The sequence below is a fragment of the Lissotriton helveticus genome, chromosome 6, assembly GCF_964261635.1.
Source record: "Lissotriton helveticus chromosome 6, aLisHel1.1, whole genome shotgun sequence".
Classification (NCBI taxonomy): domain Eukaryota; kingdom Metazoa; phylum Chordata; class Amphibia; order Caudata; family Salamandridae; genus Lissotriton; species Lissotriton helveticus.
This window is the reverse complement of record NC_136067.1, coordinates 255,392,385-255,410,348: the sequence shown is the minus strand read 5'-3', so window position 1 is coordinate 255,410,348 and position 17,964 is coordinate 255,392,385. Positions and strand designations below refer to the sequence as shown.

At 42.2% G+C, this 17,964-nt stretch overlaps 1 protein-coding gene across 6 annotated transcripts in view; it reads right to left on the bottom strand.

Annotated features, from left to right (window-relative positions):
- The window catches only part of ITSN2 (intersectin 2), a 1,402,222-nt gene that overhangs the window by 36,399 nt on the left and 1,347,859 nt on the right, over positions 1–17,964 (bottom strand). For all 6 annotated transcript variants that reach the window (XM_078647702.1, XM_078647699.1, XM_078647703.1 and 3 more), the window contains 5 exons: positions 16,649–16,747; positions 14,633–14,800; positions 11,632–11,844; positions 9,779–9,900; positions 1,759–1,841 (listed from right to left, as the gene is read on the bottom strand). In XM_078647702.1, coding sequence (XP_078503828.1) covers positions 1,759–1,841; positions 9,779–9,900; positions 11,632–11,844; positions 14,633–14,800; positions 16,649–16,747 — 685 coding nt within the window. The remainder of the gene's footprint in view (positions 1–1,758; positions 1,842–9,778; positions 9,901–11,631; positions 11,845–14,632; positions 14,801–16,648; positions 16,748–17,964) is intronic.

Sequence of the window (17,964 nt, the reverse complement as noted above, 5' to 3'; positions counted from 1 at the left end):
GGCACATGGGGAGGTGATCTAAGTACAGCCACGGTAGGGTGACTTGCGAAAGGAGGCCACAATGGAAGGGAGAGGTAAAAGAAAGAAACGACGAGAACACTGCAATGGTATCGATCTGGAGCTCAGGAACACACATCCAAACCCAACGGAGGAAAGATAACAATCTAACAATGAAGCTGATGCCCATGCACATTACCAGTAAGAGGTGAAGTCACACTGCCACGAGACTCGAGAAGACTTCTTAGAAGAAAAGCAATTTGCACACATCGAGACCCAACACAAGAAGGCAGGTATATCCCCTTCGCAGCGGGGGTAATTTCCCTGCTGTGTTGGGGGGGTGCGCACAGCACCCCCATGCTCATGACGAGCTCAGCTCGTCATGAGGCATGGTGCTCGTGTGCTCATGACGAGCACACGAAATGACAAAATGATCTATTTATAGATAAACAGCACCCATTAAAACATTGTATTTGTAATGCATGGACATAATATTAAGTCTGCTTTTGCTTACAAATCCGAAACTGGCATTATTAATCTTTGGCTTGTGGGCCCACTTCAGGTTTCAGACAATGGCATTTTCATGATTACCATAAAGGTCTTTGGTTTTACTACACTGAGAAGGAAATAATTCAGTGTCCCTTTTCTTGTTGCCTATTGCAGTTCCATAATGTTAATGAACATAAGAAAGATACATTCTAACACAATGGTCACAAATCTATGTAGTATAGTAATTTTGCAATGCCCTTGACTAAAAAATAAAAAAAAGTCTGGTCTTTGTGCTTACCTGCTCGAGCTGGAAAAACCGACTCTATAAGTGGCATAGTGGATAGATGTGGTCATGTGCTTGCTGCCCACACAAACATTAGGCTAGATTTCTGCACCCAGGAACATTTCTGAAGAGGTACCACACTAGTCATAAGAATTCTAAAAGTCCTAAACATAGTGCGCTCATTGCTGAAGAACTGCTATTAGGATCCCAAATGTGAAACAATGCATTAAGAGATTGCAATTTATGGCACTCCTTACTACTACTGAAATAAAAAGTGTCATCCCTGCTCTCTCTACAAGAGGTATTTTTGAGGATGGAGGAAGCGAAGTGGTCACCGAGTAAAAAACCACCTAGATGTTAAAAGGTCGCCCTTGTCTATAAGGCACTGGGTTTATAACCTGACTTCAAACCCTGCTTTTCTGAAATGGAAAACATCAATGGTTTTGACCATTTAGATGCAGCAACCTTTTCGTACTGCTATATATTTTTTCACTGGTTTTAATAAGGATTGCATGAGCTATTTCATTTACATGAAGTGTTTTTCTTGAGGAAATGCTTTTTTATTACATACTTAACTTTTTGCACTGCACCTATTCACAACCTTTGGTGATTCCCTTAGAGGGCAGATACGCCATTTACCTTTTTCTGCTCCCCTTTCCTCCCAGAACCCCTCTATGATCAAGAGGGTATATGGGAGGTTGGTTGGAAACCCAAATAATGATCATGATCATGATCACGTTGAAATATGATGGGAATCCAATTATTAAGAAGGGTTTTTGGGTTCTGTTAATTCTTTGCCATCTCTAGCACTTCTTTAGTGACATTCATTTTGACATTTTCTGCTCACTTGCAGTACACCTCGTAGTATATACCTGAATAATAATAAGTAGAGTAGACCCCGGATTACACGTTTTTTGAGATGGAAAACAATCAGCCAGGTACCCTATGAGAATACATGTGAAATAAGAAATATGGTTTAAAATTTCTACCTTGGTAAGCTTTTTCCCGCTTCTTCTTTTCAGTTTCAATGTACAGTTCTGAGGCAGCTTTAATTTTCTGGACCCATGCCGTCCTGGGTAAACACAACAACACATTCTGTTAACCAATATTTTAACACGTAGTTTTTTTAATTTTGTTTGAATGCATAGTACATTAAAACCTTTGCACTAAAATTATGAAAACAGATACATTAATTTAAAAACGTTAAAATGATTTTTAAAAAGTAATGATACAAAGGAGAAATAATTTAAATGTGCAATACTCTGCATCTAAAACCGTAAGATTCTGCAGTTCTACTCATTACAAGTTTAAAATACACGGTGTAAAGCTCTACGCCTAGTTTCTGCTCTGACGGGCTAGTACACCATAGAAAGACTGCCGCCTTTGGCGACACATAGCAGTTAATCAGTTTAAAGTGTGTAATAGACCAATGCTTGGCGTACTAAAGCTCGCAGCAAGGTGGCAACTGTCAAAGTCTTGGCCGCTTGAGTGCGGTTAGTCCACTAAAAGTATGTAGAGCGCCAGTGCTGGTCTATGTTTGAGTTTTCAATAAAGTGGTAGTGCAATCAGACTCTTCTAGAGGGTTGTAGTGCTGAGTTCAGCCCAAATGCGCTTTCACCTGCCGAATGTTGGCTATTTTATTCTGGTTTATTCAAAATACGATGGGAGTGCTAACGTAGACTTGTGAGAAGAAAAACAAAAAAAATTCAGGGTACCTAGTTCAGCAGCCAGTGAGTTTTCAGTTTGAGTCTTGTCAGATATTTTGTCAGTCTACAATTTAGCTGACTGTCTGAAGGATTAAAGCAGGGTTTTAAGGCTTGCCTACAACAGCGAAAACCCCTAGTGTTAAATGTTGGTCTTGGTATAGCTTTCCGATCCTCGAAGCTTGCTTCACATATACAGTTTTGGTGCTCCATAGTTTCAGGCGATTAACTGCAAAGTCATCAGGCCTCTATACTGGTGGTATGCTTCCAAAGTAAAAGATATAAAAGTGACGGTAAACGGGCCAGATGATATTTCAGAAAGGATCTTTTGGTCTATGTATTGATGGATGCTTCCAAATACGGTAGAGGTACTAGCTTGTCATAAGATGCTAATGTGGACCAGGCGTACTGTTGCATTGAAAACACTTCTTTATAGGCTTGTAATGAGGGGCTCTTGATTAATCTATTTGCAGTGGCCTTGATTGGGGAATAGTTGGTTATTGCGTCCCATTCTTGAATTAATCCAAGGGAGCTTAAAAAAAGAAGAGAGATAACACCTGGCCGGGGAGAAGTCTCTGCCACTAATTTCTTCACAGAGATGATAATTCAACTTACCTTTATTGGCGTTCTTCAGTTTGTGGATGAGTTTGATGACTGTCCTTGCCATGCTAGAATTTGCTTGGTTAGACAAAATTCTAATTACAATTCAGCTGGAAATGAGTGGCGTGGTAGGAATAAAACCGACTTGAAAGCCTGATCGTCGTATATTTAGATTGGTGCCATTTCTGCCTCTCAGTGCTTTGCTGCCGTAGGTGATGGTTGGATCTAATGTGGTCAGTCTGTATAATTTTCAGAAGAGGTGTGCATGTCGATGTTGCTATTACAGACTCTTGATGTTTGAAGGCTGCAGTGACGGAATTGGCTTTCAGCCGCGTAAGCTCCAGATGTTGCTTAACCCCTCCCACGCTGGTGACGGAACCGCTCCGTCCCGCCCCTCGGGTGGGGCTGTGCTGGTGACGGAGCGGTTCCGTCATTGCCCACTCGCCACACCTGCGCGGCGCTGATTTTGCACCTGCGCGGCGCGTTCTATTGAGCGGGCGGGGCCGTGACGGAACCGCTCCGTCACAAGCACAGCCCACCCGAGGGGCGTGACGGAGCTGTTCCGTCACCAGTGTCGGAGCGCCGCGTGCCCCCCCGCCCCCTAGAGCCGCAGCGAAAGGGTTAAAAGAGCCTTGCCTGTTGAATAGCATACACAGATATTTATAATCTGCTACCACCGCTATTTTCCCTTCTCCCAGATGCCACTGATGGGAGTCTCATGATGGCTTGCCTAGGATCAAGATTTTTGTCTTCTTCAAATTTATTTCCATTGCGTACGTGCTCGAATTCAAGGCAGTGGCATTCAAGAGTCTCTGAAAACAGACTTTTGTACGGCTAAAGAGGACTAAACCACCGCAAATATTAATGTCGCAGCAGAATGCTTCCTAACTTTGGAGCGTGTGAATTTACCTGGGCAAGGCAGGTAGGGAGATCCTCTAAAAAATGTTTAATGATTGTGGGGGCTTATACGCACCCTTGTCTCAGTCTTAACCCGTTCGCTGCGCCCGTTGGCCAACGGCCGTCAAGATCACTACCTCGGTAGTACTACGGACGTCCGTTGGCCAACACAGCCCCACCCGCGCAATAAATCACCCGCACCGTGGCGGAATTTATGCAGCGGTTAACGGGTTAATGATGGGTCCTGATCTTTCTAGATAAATAAACACCTGTCGCCCAGCTTTATTCTGACCCAGGTTCCGGTATGGAGAAGGATCAGGGCTTGCAGCAGTGGATAAGGTATTTTCTAGCTGGCAAGATTGCTCCAGAGCTTTCCTCTGTCTACTCCATCAAACGCTGCTTTATAATCTATAAAGCAGATGTGGAGGGGCGGTTTATTTTTCTTGTGTTGATTGCTCAACAATGATAGAGCTAGTAAATATGACGTTGTTCTCATACCTTTTGCAAACTCTGCTTGATTAAATGGAATAAGGTGTCTTTCTGTTGCCCAGGAGGATAACGCCTCGAGGAGACAACCAGCAAAGTATTTTGAGTCCATGTCTAAAAGGACAATGAGGCGGAAATAGGCAGAGTCAGAGTTATTGCCATTTTTATAGATCGGGGAGATGGTAGAACCTTTCCAGGAGGAGGGGATGATATTCAATGTAGTTATGCTCTCAAATACTGGCCCCAAGTTATTTGCTCAAAAAGATTTGTGCTCTTTGAAGATGGCTGATGGGATGCCGTTTCTGCCTAGCGCTCCATCACACTCGCTTCTGGAAATTGGGGGATGTGATTGTTGCTGCCCAAAATGTCAGAGGATGGAGGCCTGTGTTATGCTGGAGGTGTTTTGGGGCTCTTGTAAGGCCACTGATTGATGAGCAAGTGCAACATGCTCTCAGGTTGACCAAAATGCTTTGAGAGATACTCGTACCAACATTCTTCTTGGATGTTAACTGTTGTTTTGGTTTTTGATAGATTGTTCGAATTATACACCTTTTTCCAAAATATCTTGTGTTTGTTGGTATTTAGGTCATACAGAAGTTTGGCACAGAGATTGTTGTTGGCCTCCATTTTTTGTCCCAACTGCATTTTCTATAGGTGGACTTCGCATTGGTCAGCTTAACTTTCAAGATTTGATCAGTTGTGGCTTTTTGGTGAGCCCAAAGGGCTTTGATTTACAGAATACTTTACTTCTTTTATTTTTCCATGAGCATTAGTCTATTACTCTGTGTTGACTGCTGATGTTTTCTCCTGAGGTCACATGTTGGGTAACAAACTGAGAGGTAAATTGGTCTCAGGTGCTATGGGAGGCACTTGCCTCCGACAAAAGCCAAAAAATGTACTATTTGCTGGTTTAGAAAGTCTGTGACTTGTTGTAGATGTCAATTTCAGTCTCTTATTATTTATCATGTGAGTACTGTCATATATTGCTCTGTCTGGTAGATGGTTATCTGGGATAAGAGCAAAGCATAGTTCGTTTTCTGCCCTTGGTGTTATTAAGAAACCTGAGACAAGATGGATAAGCAGAGAGTACAGTACTATTAAAGAACTAGTCTTGTGGTTCTGAAATGTAAAGGAAGGAGGCATGCCAATCTTAAAGCGGCGATTGATGACTCTTAAATTAAGAAACTCTAATTCCTGTAATATTATCATATTAATCGAGATATCATCCGCTGCCCCTAAATATCCATGAGAGAATATTTCAACGTTCTGAAAAAACACATTTAATATGATCAGGAATTTTTCTAAAACAATAAGTAATTTCCTTTGCAGATAAATAAGTAGCTTCTCCTGTAAATTCGGAAGGTGGGTTGGTGTAGTGGCTGTGGTGCTTACCATCCAAGATACAAATCAATAACTATAGCAGATGTTTATTATTTGTTTATGGCCTGTAAATTCATGGTGATGAAACGAATGTGGTATAATTACTATAATACATCTTTACTATGGCACAGTTTCTTATGCAGCAGTATCACAAGCTTTTGGAAACAGGCTAACTTCCAGTATTAAGCACTACGAACACCTTGAAACGGCATGGGTGGAGTGTCATGAGTAGGACTGTGGTTGATCTACCTGATAGTAGCCAGAGAAGACCTAGAACTGCTACAGTTTAGAGTAGCCAGTTAAAAACTCCAGTTGTTAGGCTTCTTCATGTTCCATACGGATGGCTTCTCCTATGGCTAAGACTGGAACTGAGGACCTGATGATACAGGTCTTAAAATTAGCCCATGATGTCACATGTATGGAGGGGGTTGAAGTTGAGAACCCCCTTAGCACCTGTCCCTGATAACCTTCTTTCCAGGCCACCCTTGGTGCGAAACTTCACTACGTTATACATATGTGACTACGTCCATATAAGACTAGCAGCACCATATGACATAAGAGATCGCATAGGAGCACTCCCAGTGGATCTTCCATTCCATATACTACCACGCTGACCTCTCTAAATAAAGAGTGTGTAGGCGAACAATCTTTCTCTACATTCTGACAAATGAGTGCCCTCTCTGAGGTTAACACGTTCTTCCTCTATAACATCCACCTCATATTAATATCATGCAACACTTTTTTCCCCTTCTTCCCATTTACTCCAATGTGTGTATGAACAACTTTTCAACTCTGCACAAAGTATTTGCATGTCTAATCCGTAACTACTCAGATATACCTTTTCAACTCCTGAGAGGGAGAGTATCCACCAGAAATCTTTAATAGATTCCCAAGCACTAACTCGAAGGAGGACGATGTGGAGAAAACATTTTTAACATTAGAAAATCTTGAAGTACAGAGTGGGCAAAGTGACTGTCTCTTCTTACTTCAGAGTTCAAACACTAGTGTTTGGTGGACATGGACAGTTGATGTATAAATTCACCACTCTTCTATGATCTAACTTGTGTAGCCTTTCCTCTTCCTTAGAAAGATGTGATGGTGTATAAGAATATGGTAGTGTAATTGATTGTTTCCGATGGAATCAGGCCGCCACCATTGGCAGGAAAGCAGCCTTAGTTTGCAGCACTCCCTTAGTGAGATCATGTTATGTTCAATGTACAAATGCTTTTGTTATTCTCAATGAGAGATATACAGAGTGCTATATTCTTAAGGATTATACCGGGAACTCAAGGCCATAGTCTATACTGACTGCTTGAGGGTTGACTAATTCACCCTACACCTGGAGTACCAGCTAAAACTTTACAAACAATAGGTATGGTTTCCTTTAATCATTTACACATAAAGGATTTGTGTGGGACATACAAGGACCCGTGCTTCACTTTTGCTAGGATAACAAGTGACAAGTAACAACATCAGATTCAATGCTGTTCTTTCTTTGTGATAAACTTTAAAGTTCGTTAAAATGTGAACCTTTTGTTTGAAATATTCGTGAAAACTTATATAAATAAAAGATTAAAAATAATGAAAGTGATGCCTGAGCCCCAATATATTGGAGACTACAGTAACAGAGATAGGAAAGGGAAGTCAAACCTTTCATGAGACGGTAATTGAAGAGTCAGACAAAGACCGTTTGTGGAATTCCATGAAAATAATGATTAGCTCAGCAATACAAGGGCAACTGTCTGAAACACCCACAAGCACCCTTTCCCAAAATATATTGTGCAAAACAATAGCAGTAAGGGCTCCTTTGATAGTACTTGACTCGTACAGGGAGGAACATGCCTTGTTGGAGGTAAAAATAAAGTTATATAATGGCTATGCCCTCTAAACTGAGAGCAAAAGCTGTCTGCTCACATAGAGTGCCTTTGCAGTGCGAGAGCCAATGGGTCGTTACTGCACAATGACTGCAACATAATTAAGTACCTTAAATAGGTGTGTAAACCAGGCAGCTAGTCTATAAACAGGTCCTCATATATATATATATATATATATATATATATATATATATATATAGAAGAGGCACACTAGCATGGTATCTTGGGAGATCAGTGAAACGCACTAGAAGCCGCTATCAGAATGAGGAGGTGATCAGATCAACAAGCTAAAAGAGGATGAAGGCTCCACGGCTTGACAGCTTTTGTGCCCTCTTCAATAAAACATTTGAGAAGATTCTGGTCCCTAAGCTCACAGCACCCTTTAATGCCTTCTTATAGAGACACTCGGTGAAAAACACAACATGTGAAGCCACCTCTGTGATGCTAAATCAAGTCGGGGATTCCAACATCTGCAGATAATAGTGACCGATTTCACTCCTCAATGCAGATGTTACATTATTTCGTTTGTGAACACTCCATAGCTTTACTTTGGCACCACAAGATCAATATTATTTACCAATACCTGGAAAACCACAAGATGTTTGCCTATGTAGTTATAAACTGGAGGTGGGAATGGTTAATCCTTACAGGTTGAGTACTGTGTCATCTTTTTCACTCTTTCGGCTCACCTTTATGCAGGATTCATTTCTACTTAGTTGGATTGCTATCATAAACTGTTTGTTATGTTCTTGAATTTCAGATATTGAATTCGTACATGTTTTGGCTGCCAAAACATAATTTACTGCTCCTAAAGCTCCCTTGCACCTGAAAATGTTGTCCAGACGCAATGAAGCTTATTCCGGAAAATGTCCAAACCATCTAAGCCTCTTCCTGCTTAATAGAATGTTGGATCAGAGAAAGTGGATTTTTGAGAAATATGAGACTAAGGGCCTTATGACAAGTACAGCGGTCCTCAGGACCGCCGTACTCGCGGTGGCGGTCCGACCACCTCCACCACTGAGGGTCCGCCTGCAGGATTCTGAGTGTGTCGGTCAGACCATCACAGGATCATCACCTCTGCCAGGATGCAGGATCCTGTGGTGGTCGTGCAGCGGTAAGGGCTAGAAATATGCTGGTGTGCCGTTGCTGCACCACCAAGCATATTCAGATTTTGATTTCCAGTGCCCATTTAATGGCGGTGAGCCCGCTCTGATAAGGGTGGCGGACATGGAAGTAAGGAAGCCCTAACAAGGCACCCTGCCGCTTTTGGGCCTGGGGTCCTCCCATCTTGTGCCCCCCTGGAATTGCACCCCCATTCCTGCATGGTATGACATGCAGGAACGTGCTGCATGCCACACCTTGCAGGAACGTGCTGCAGGCTATGCCACTGCGGCGGTCTGCTGTTAAGGCTCTCCTATGAGCCTTAAACAGCTGCCACCGTGAGACTGCCAAAGCACTGCCCGCCCGCCATGGATTAAAGTCTTAATTAAGTGGTTGGGCACATGACAGGCTTGGCGGTCCTTCTGTCGGCGTGGCAGTGGCGGACCAACAGGAGGACTACCAAATTCATAATAATGCCCTAAGCGTTAAAGCTACTAGACTTCCTACTGGACAGCACATTTAATCTCCGCATGTTTTATGTTGGCTAAGGAGTTCTTATACAATTGCGGACAAAAGTAGATTAGAGGAATCCTTCCGATCTGCAGGGACAAGGAATTGTTCTGTTCTGGTCAAAGAGCACACACAACAGGTGTCTGACAATAGGAAATGGAATTTACTCCTCTCTTCTTAAGCAAGGTAAATAAACCCAAAAGTTACAAAGGCCATGATGTCCACTTTGCCAGAGTAAAGTTTATGTGCGGTTTACATCGATCTTAATAGTCAGCGGTATCTTAACTTTTTTATCATTGATATGTAATTAATTTCCGTTTTCAACAGAATTTCATTTGCTAGAATGCATTAGATCAGAATGATTTTCCTGTGTGAGATCAGATCTATCGCGAGCATGCATTTATCATATCTTAGTAACATTTTCTAGAGTGGAGATCACGCCAGTAGTCTGTGCTCACCTTTCATTAATGTTGTCCGTTCTGAGTGTGTACACTCTGTCGATGTGGGAAATGTGGAAGACCGGTTCATCACTGGATGGGTCACTTGGCAGTTTTACGAGCACTTCATTCAGAAAAATAGGCTGAGAGTACAACAGATTAAAAAAATATATTTGTAAACTGAAACAATATAGCAGAAGAGATGTCATTTAATTAATTTGGGATTTTTATTTGACAAAATGCTAACGAATTCCTAAAGCACCCATTTTTTAGGACAGGAGAGAACAATTAAGAACAAAAAAACATCATCATTGAAGAGGAGATAAAAAGACAGGTGTTTAGGAATCAAGAAGACATACACTTCACAAATATTCTCGAAGCACAGCAAATCTGCTAACAAACCACATATTGTTTATATTTATTTTAGCTGATTGTAGCACATAAAGTGGAAAAGACTGCACAGGGAAAGCCCTTATTCAGACATTGAATTTCAGACTTCGGAAACTATCAAGCTCGCCAACACCGCATACTTTCATAAAATAAGATTTACTCCTGAGTTTAACCAGTATATCTACTCAACACCGATACAAATACCTGAAGAGATGGTGGAATGCTTCGACCCCATTTACTCCCTTCCCCACCACCCTTTCTTCATATAAACTTTATTTTAGCACCGCCCTGCAGTAGAAAGTGTGCTTTGATGATTTGATCTGAACATTATGCTGTGTCATAACACGCTCTCTGAGCTGGGGAATTGGCAAGACAAAAGATACGAGACATTTTGATTTTGATGTGTTTTAGCCGTATTTTATTTGTGCTCTTTTTGGTGGCTGCAAAACAAATCAATAACATTGACTAAAGGAAAAAAAACTTTATTTAATCTCGTATGTAAATGTTTCTATTTTTTGTATCATAAATTAGAACGTCAATTAACAGATTGTCCCGCTTATTGTGGTTTATAACGCATTTGTAAATGCGGATTTAGATGGGAAAGGCGAATGTTGTACGGATGTCTTTTTTTTCAAGCAGCAGTTAACTGTGATGTATTATTCAGAAAATGTATAAAGTATGACCTGGAAAAGGAATAATGTGTTCACACTAGCCAATACTGCAGGTGACAATGTACGTGCTTATCAAATAAGGTGCTTCTGATGTAACGCAAATGTTTACTCTCACCATTACTTCATCAAATGAAAATGAAAATGTAAATGGGACGGGCCTGTTGCTCTGAGCTCCTAAAACCCTAAAGCAGACACAGGAGCCACAAACCTAATTCGCACAGGAGGCAGCTTCAGTTTGACGGACCATCTATCAGCTAATATGGGGTATTTTGCCTATTGCAGCTCTACTGCTTGTCGAATACAAGTAGGAAAGCTCTTCAGTTGTATCAGGTGATGGGCCTTCTGAAGCTCAGGCTACAGACAGACACGAGCAGCATGTCGCCCAAAGAAGTTAAATGGTGGTAAATATATGTGGCATATTTTACGAACTGACGGAGGCCTCCCAAGCACAGAACATATTGAACCACAATACAGCATAAAACCATTCACTGAAAGAGTTCCCAACATCCAACAGAGATAGTTCTTTTGAAGGAAGCTAGAGAAAGCCTAAGGTCAATAACACAGTCAGACAAACATCTAAAAAAAACTCTAAGCCAAGGTAAGAGTAAAAAGAAAGTACTTCTCCTATTACACCTGGACATGGACATCTTTACTGATGCTGCATTTTTAAAGTTAATTGCCTTTTAACATAAAGCATGAGATGTACTTTTCTTGTTTTGTCCTTCTCCACTCGCTTGTTTTGTGCCACACGTAGAAACCCCACCTCAGTCACTATATTACCACCCCCGGGTTATACCCTGTCTCTCCGCTTACCGTTTTGTACATCTTGTACTGGGAAGTGGATTTCGGGCTGAAAAGCTTCTCGGACCCTGAAGACACAAACTGCTTGACCATGTAGGTGAGAAGCAAGAAGTCGTTGAAGAGCAGTCCGTACAGCTCCTTGTTGCTCTTGGTCTTGAAGAGTTTGCCGCTGTGAAGGAGTTTCCGTGGGCCCAGGCAGTTTGTGAGCGAGTTGAAAATGATTTGCTTTGAAAGGGGGGAAAAAATACTATTAATAAAACAAAATGGCAGCACATTATAACACACAAGCACTATAAAACAAATGTAGCCGGTGCCACAGGTACAGGCCACAAATCAAATACCGCAGATGAAGCACAATTATTAAATCAGATATTAAAGTAGACCCACAGTGAGCTAGGACCAGTACATTTTTCTGTAGCACAATATACTCAGATGTCACCATCTAGTAAAAGTGGGTGAACGCCCATACTACAGGAGTCACAGATTTTACAAATATCACAGAATTCTTCTGAGCCTTGGAGCCAAATCATTCAAAAGAGGATGTTCCAATTTCAAGCTGAGCATAACCAAACTTATACTCTAGTAGAGATTTGTCCTCAGCAGATGGTTTTAATGCCATCAAATGCTGGCTATTTAATGAAAGTTGCCTGTCATGCATTTTCCAGGATTGTACAGATTGGAAGAACCGAACAGTAAGTGTGTGTGTCCCTTATTGGCCAGGATGTTGGGTGCTGGGGTGAAAGATGGAAAGCTGGGTCTCCAGGGCCCTCTTAACTTTGGTGCGTCTCTTCACACTGTAACCAACTAGCACAATAAACAGCTATACTTGCTACTGTTTTTATTTAACACTGAGGCCAATGGCAGAAGCCCATTGGGCAAAGTAGAATACTACCACCAGGAACACATTCTGTATATTCTTCAAAAACCCCGGGATTGTAAGTTTCTTTTGGAAGATTGTCAGTTTTTGGGAGGTAAACCAGAGCGCCACAAAACGTATTACCAATATTAATCAAATGTGATATTTCAGTTCCGAAGGATGCAAAAACAAACAAATGATACCCTCACACCCTCTCAAAGAAGTAGGGTCCACATACTAAATGATTTTGGTCAGAGGCCCCCAACACCTACTAGGGGCCTATTGGGTTCTACCAGTTGCAATCAAAAATTTCCAAAGTGCCAAGCATTCTCCAGGACCGCATCAGTAATGAGATAGGGTTAAAGTCAACATCGATTTTAAACTCTGGTGTAGTCCACACATTACACCGGATTGGTGTTAGGCCTGACTATAGTTAGTTATAGAGTTGTTGGAGCCAGACATCAGGTGGACTGTGGGTGATACTATAGCAATGTCAACAAGTTTGGGTTCTAGAGGGATTCAACTTTCTGTTGAAACTTTGTGGTCAGCAGTCTCTATAAACTCAAGAACAAATAGTAATCTGGTTCAGGATCAAATTCAGGCTTGACCCTATCAGCCTGGTTACTGAGCTCTAGATCCGGCTGCACAGGGGCCGGAATAGGCTAGACTTCTGCACAGTCCGGCAAGGTCATTGGAGGGACCCCAAAGGGTTCCTATGGACATGCTCATAGAAAATGGTAGTGATGATCCATGGAAGCTGTGGGGCTGGAGTATTAGTATACTCTACTGGGGAGAAAAAAGTATGTTGGAGGAAGTCCGCCAGGCAGGATTTCCATGGTGTTCTGCAAATCAGCCATTTATCACCCTCATGCTACTGGATGTCTCAACAGTGTCAATCATACTTCTTGACAACAGTCTCTAAAGTCTCTAAAGTATATTTCATCTGGGCCTTTGTTTTGGACTGGACATCTTACTTTTTAATCAGCTATACTCAAGCAACATGCACCCATTCGTTTGGCACAAAAGCTGCTTTTACAGACTTTCTCAGGAATCATCACTTAATCTGTGCATATTAAATGAATTTCCCATTTTAGCTCATCTAATCCACTCCTTTAAGTTCACGTTTTAGATGAATGCCAACAATCCGTAGGCCATTATTAGGTGTGACGATAACTCTACCACTGTTGAAGAGCAAATCAGGCTGTGTTTGGTGGCCATTCTGAAACAAATGAAAGCGGAACTCTGATAAAACAGAGATCCTGAACCTTGGGTGCTCTGCCACGCCTCCACCAACTGGCACTGACTGCTAGGTGTAGTTCCCATACCAGACTAATCCTTGCATACCTCAGTGTTCTATTTTAATGCTCGACTTTCTCTGGTACCACCATGTTCCTTCATGTTGAAAATCAGGAGGAAAATTCTGCCATGTTTACCTCCACGTCATTATAATTGGAAGATTTTCAAATTTTAGTCATCCAGTAATTTATTAAGAAAAAACATAATTTTATAGAATCAGGTAGTTTGAAGAATGTATAAAGGTATATGAAAATGCTCTGCCCACACAATATGGCCTTATGAATGAATGAATGAAAATGGATTTATAACAGCGCGATTGCTGCCCTGAGGCGTCCAAGCGCTAAAAAAAGAAACCAGATGAAAGGTTGAGAAAAGTTGTGTACCAGAAAAGGGAGAACTGAGTTAAATTAAACGGAATTGAACAGGTGTGTTTTTAATTGTTTACGGAAGGAGACGAGGTCAGGATTGGATCTCAAATGAGACGGGAGGGAGTTCCAGATTTTGGCAGCGTTGAAGGCAAACGTCTTATAGCCTGCTGCTGAGGGCTATACTGGTTGTCTAGGGCCCTGAACCCAAGAGGGAGAGTGCCTTCAGCAACCGGTATAGCCCGAGGCAAAAAGGCTATAAGAACATTCCACTCACTGAGTGTAGAATGTTCTAAATTAAAAAGGGAGACACAAAAAGACAAACATTGGAATATTGATGCAGAAGGATTATACCAGCATTTATAAGCCCGGAGCTACTGCAGTGTCTTCAATGAGGCTCTCTACATTCCAATGCTCTAATAAATGATACATTACAACACTGAAACAGATATTTTCATTGTGTGTTGCCTTATGGGATGTTCCCTGGGTGTGTTACCTCAGCGAGTCCTTCACATTGCACATGCATCTGTATCCACTCGAGCCTGTCTGAATTCTCCTTTTCGCGCACACCTTCATTGACCTGCGAACAAAGCTCCTCAGCCCGCTCGAGGGCAAACTTCAGGTAGCCCCTGTCTGGGTTATTCTCTGGAGTGTTTTCCATGATCTGAAGCAAATATAAGAGAAAATCATATTTGGTCATATACTGAAAAGAAAAGGGTATTCTTCGATGAGACCATGCTAGAAATATGTGCAATGACATTTTCAAACTTCCTCCAGCTTCTTTGTACTAAACAGAGAGCGTATCATGATAATGCTAAGACCATCTCTTATCAACCAGAAAAATAAAGGCGACTCAAACCATTGTCCCTCCCAGCATTGCTAAATAATATCCATCACACAGCCTAAGTATAACATTTTAGATTATTCTAGGTAACCTAATGATGCAAGAGTGGGCTCGGCCTGCTGGTTTTATTATGTCTTTTAAGTATACTGAACGCTTTGGAGATGAGTTCTGCTCAATAACAAATAACAGCACCACCAGGTAGTTGACTGTCTTAAATAACTGCTAGTATTTAGAAATAAGTGCCAGTGCCAAGTCCCGTCAGACACCAGCACAAATTAAGATATGATTTGCAGAAATCGCTATTGCTTTAATCAATTTATCTCAGACTTCTCCAACTATTAGCTCGTGAGCTACTGGATGCTACCAAGCAGCCTAAAAGCAGCTCTCCTTTGTGAATCCCAGCCCAGTAAATTAGAAGCTTTTGCTTGGTTGCCTTAATATATGCTTTGCAAAATTAAAAAGCATGTATTTGAGATAAAAATGTGTGCATTTTTAGAACTCATGAGCTGATGTCTGGTTGGATTTCCAAAATATATTTAAAGCTGATATTTGAGTGTTAAATCAAAAGGCCCTGGAGAGACTGTTACCAATATTATTACCTTGGTGTCAGAGGCATTTTAGTTATGGTTCATGGTCTTCATGTATATACAATGTTGAGTCTTTCTAAATTGATAAAGCCTTTTTCACATTAATGCTGGCAAACCTGCCCGATGCATGAGGAGGTCACTGCCAGTGATCGTGTATGGGGTGTCCATTTTGTCTGACGTGGTCACAATTATACTATTAGTAGCTCGGCATGATTTTCAATTAACATAAGTAGCTCTTATTACAGCTCTTATTACTAACCCTGGGCGTAGTTCGTGAAGTAGCGCTACGCGTAGCAACGCGAAGTGCACTTCGCACTACGCGAGCTACACGTAGCACTACGTGATCAGCGTAGTACCCTATTCGCGATGATTGCACAGTGCCGGATGCTTCTCCGCACTGTGCAATCATTGAAAACGGCATCTTGCACAGTGCGAGCTGTCTTTTACCGCCGCTCGAGTAGATTTTTACTTGAGCGGCAGCTTTCTCAACGCGGACTACTTGGAGCATACGCGACCACTCGCAATGAAAAACCTGACCTCCCCACGTTGAGAATCTCGCCGGGAGGTTTATTTTCCAAGCTCGCGATCGGGAACTTGATATTGCTGATCGCGAACGAGGAAAAGTCTCCCCGGGATGTCATTTTGCTTGCTTGCGGTCACCAACTTGACGTTGAGGACCACGAGCAATCAAAAAATGACCGCTGCACTACGCGTGTTTGCACTGTGCTACGTGCACTTTGCGTAGTGTGAAGTAGCGCAAACTACGCGAGCATAGTGTAGTGCTTTGCCCAGGGTTACTTATTACAGAAAAGGTTGCATACCCCTGATTTAGCTAAATGTGAAAACATTACCTAATATCTATGCATCAGTTTGCTTAGTTGAGTTCAAAGTGATCGTATCAAAACCTGGAGAAAGCCTTTTATGGACAGCAGTGAAATAACTCTAATAACTCACAGTAACCTCTAGTAAGGGTGACTAGTAACTTTCCCAATGCACAACACTTTGGGCACATTATTTCTGTGGCAATTGATTAATCCTATACTTTTAAATATATATACTGCTCCATGTGCCATATACTCACATTCTTTATGATAAGAGGGTAGCGAGTTATCCTCTGCATGGGTTTCAGTAAAAAGCTGGAAAGCGGCATTCCTTTACACCGGGGGTCAGTTGCCAGTTTCTGAGTGCCAATGAAGACAGAAAAGAGTAAAAAGGCTGATAACACATTTAACCACCAGCAGTAAACAGCGCAGGACATAGGGATGTCTCCATAGATTTATTTTCAACTAACATGTTGTTTAGTGGGGACATTAGAGAGACAGCACCTTGCGTTGGTCCCGCAATCCCCCTTAGTACAGGTGGAAATCTGAGCTATCGTAACCCCAGCATCCTGCCCGCATGGCGAGTTCCCCAGACTACTGTGAGTAGTCCTGACATGCTTCTATATAGGACTGCAAGCCACCAAGAAAATATCCCCTTATATCCCATACATTCCACTTCTCAGCCTTCCTAGAAAGTTAGGCCATTTCTTCCGCTATCAGGGCGGTATTACCTCGCTTTGAGACTTGTTCCAGGACGGACAACTGTTATCCTTCCTTACCTTACAAATGCAGCACAACCTCCATGATGGTTAGTCCATCACTTATGGCGTGACATGCCAGGCTCTTAGATGGACCGGAATGTTGGGAGATAGTGCACCTTCCACTCATAAACTTATACACACCCTTCACATGACAGGAAGAGTTCGCATACACATTACCTAGCTGTCTGCAGCCCTGGTTGCCTACTCCCAGACAGCTCTACTGCTGCTAAGAGAATAATTTGGTAAAGCACAACATGATAAAGTATGGATGAGAGACACAGAATACCCATGAAAGTTCTCCTGCAATGCTTGCCTGAAATTAATACAATTCTACATATCTATCCCCTAAACGGTAACCAAGAACCTTCCCTGGTGCTTCTGGCTCTTGGGAGAGATGTGGCTGCCAGGCAGCCAACCTGAAAGATATCTTATGGGACTCTTTCTGGGCTGTGGTCTCCCAGGTACTGAAGTCTCTAACAAACACTCCAGGGGTAGGCTTCTGGGAGTTGGTGGTCCTGGGGGTCTACAAGCATTCAAAGAAACAGAAAATGGCCACCCGATTCTACGCCCTGACCGTGATAGTCGCTAAATGTCCTATTACATTTAAGTAGAAAATCCCCATTCCCTTTCAAGCAGTACCTAGAGACATGCCTAGACTACTCACAGGGAGAAAGCTACGGGCATACAATGTCGCCTGAGATCCCACATGTGGGAAAAGTTTCTCTCAGGCATGGAGCTAACGCATGACAACACTAATTTTCGTCCCATGGCTCCCCATCAAGCCCAGCTTCCCTTTTCCAGGAAGGTGGGTCCCC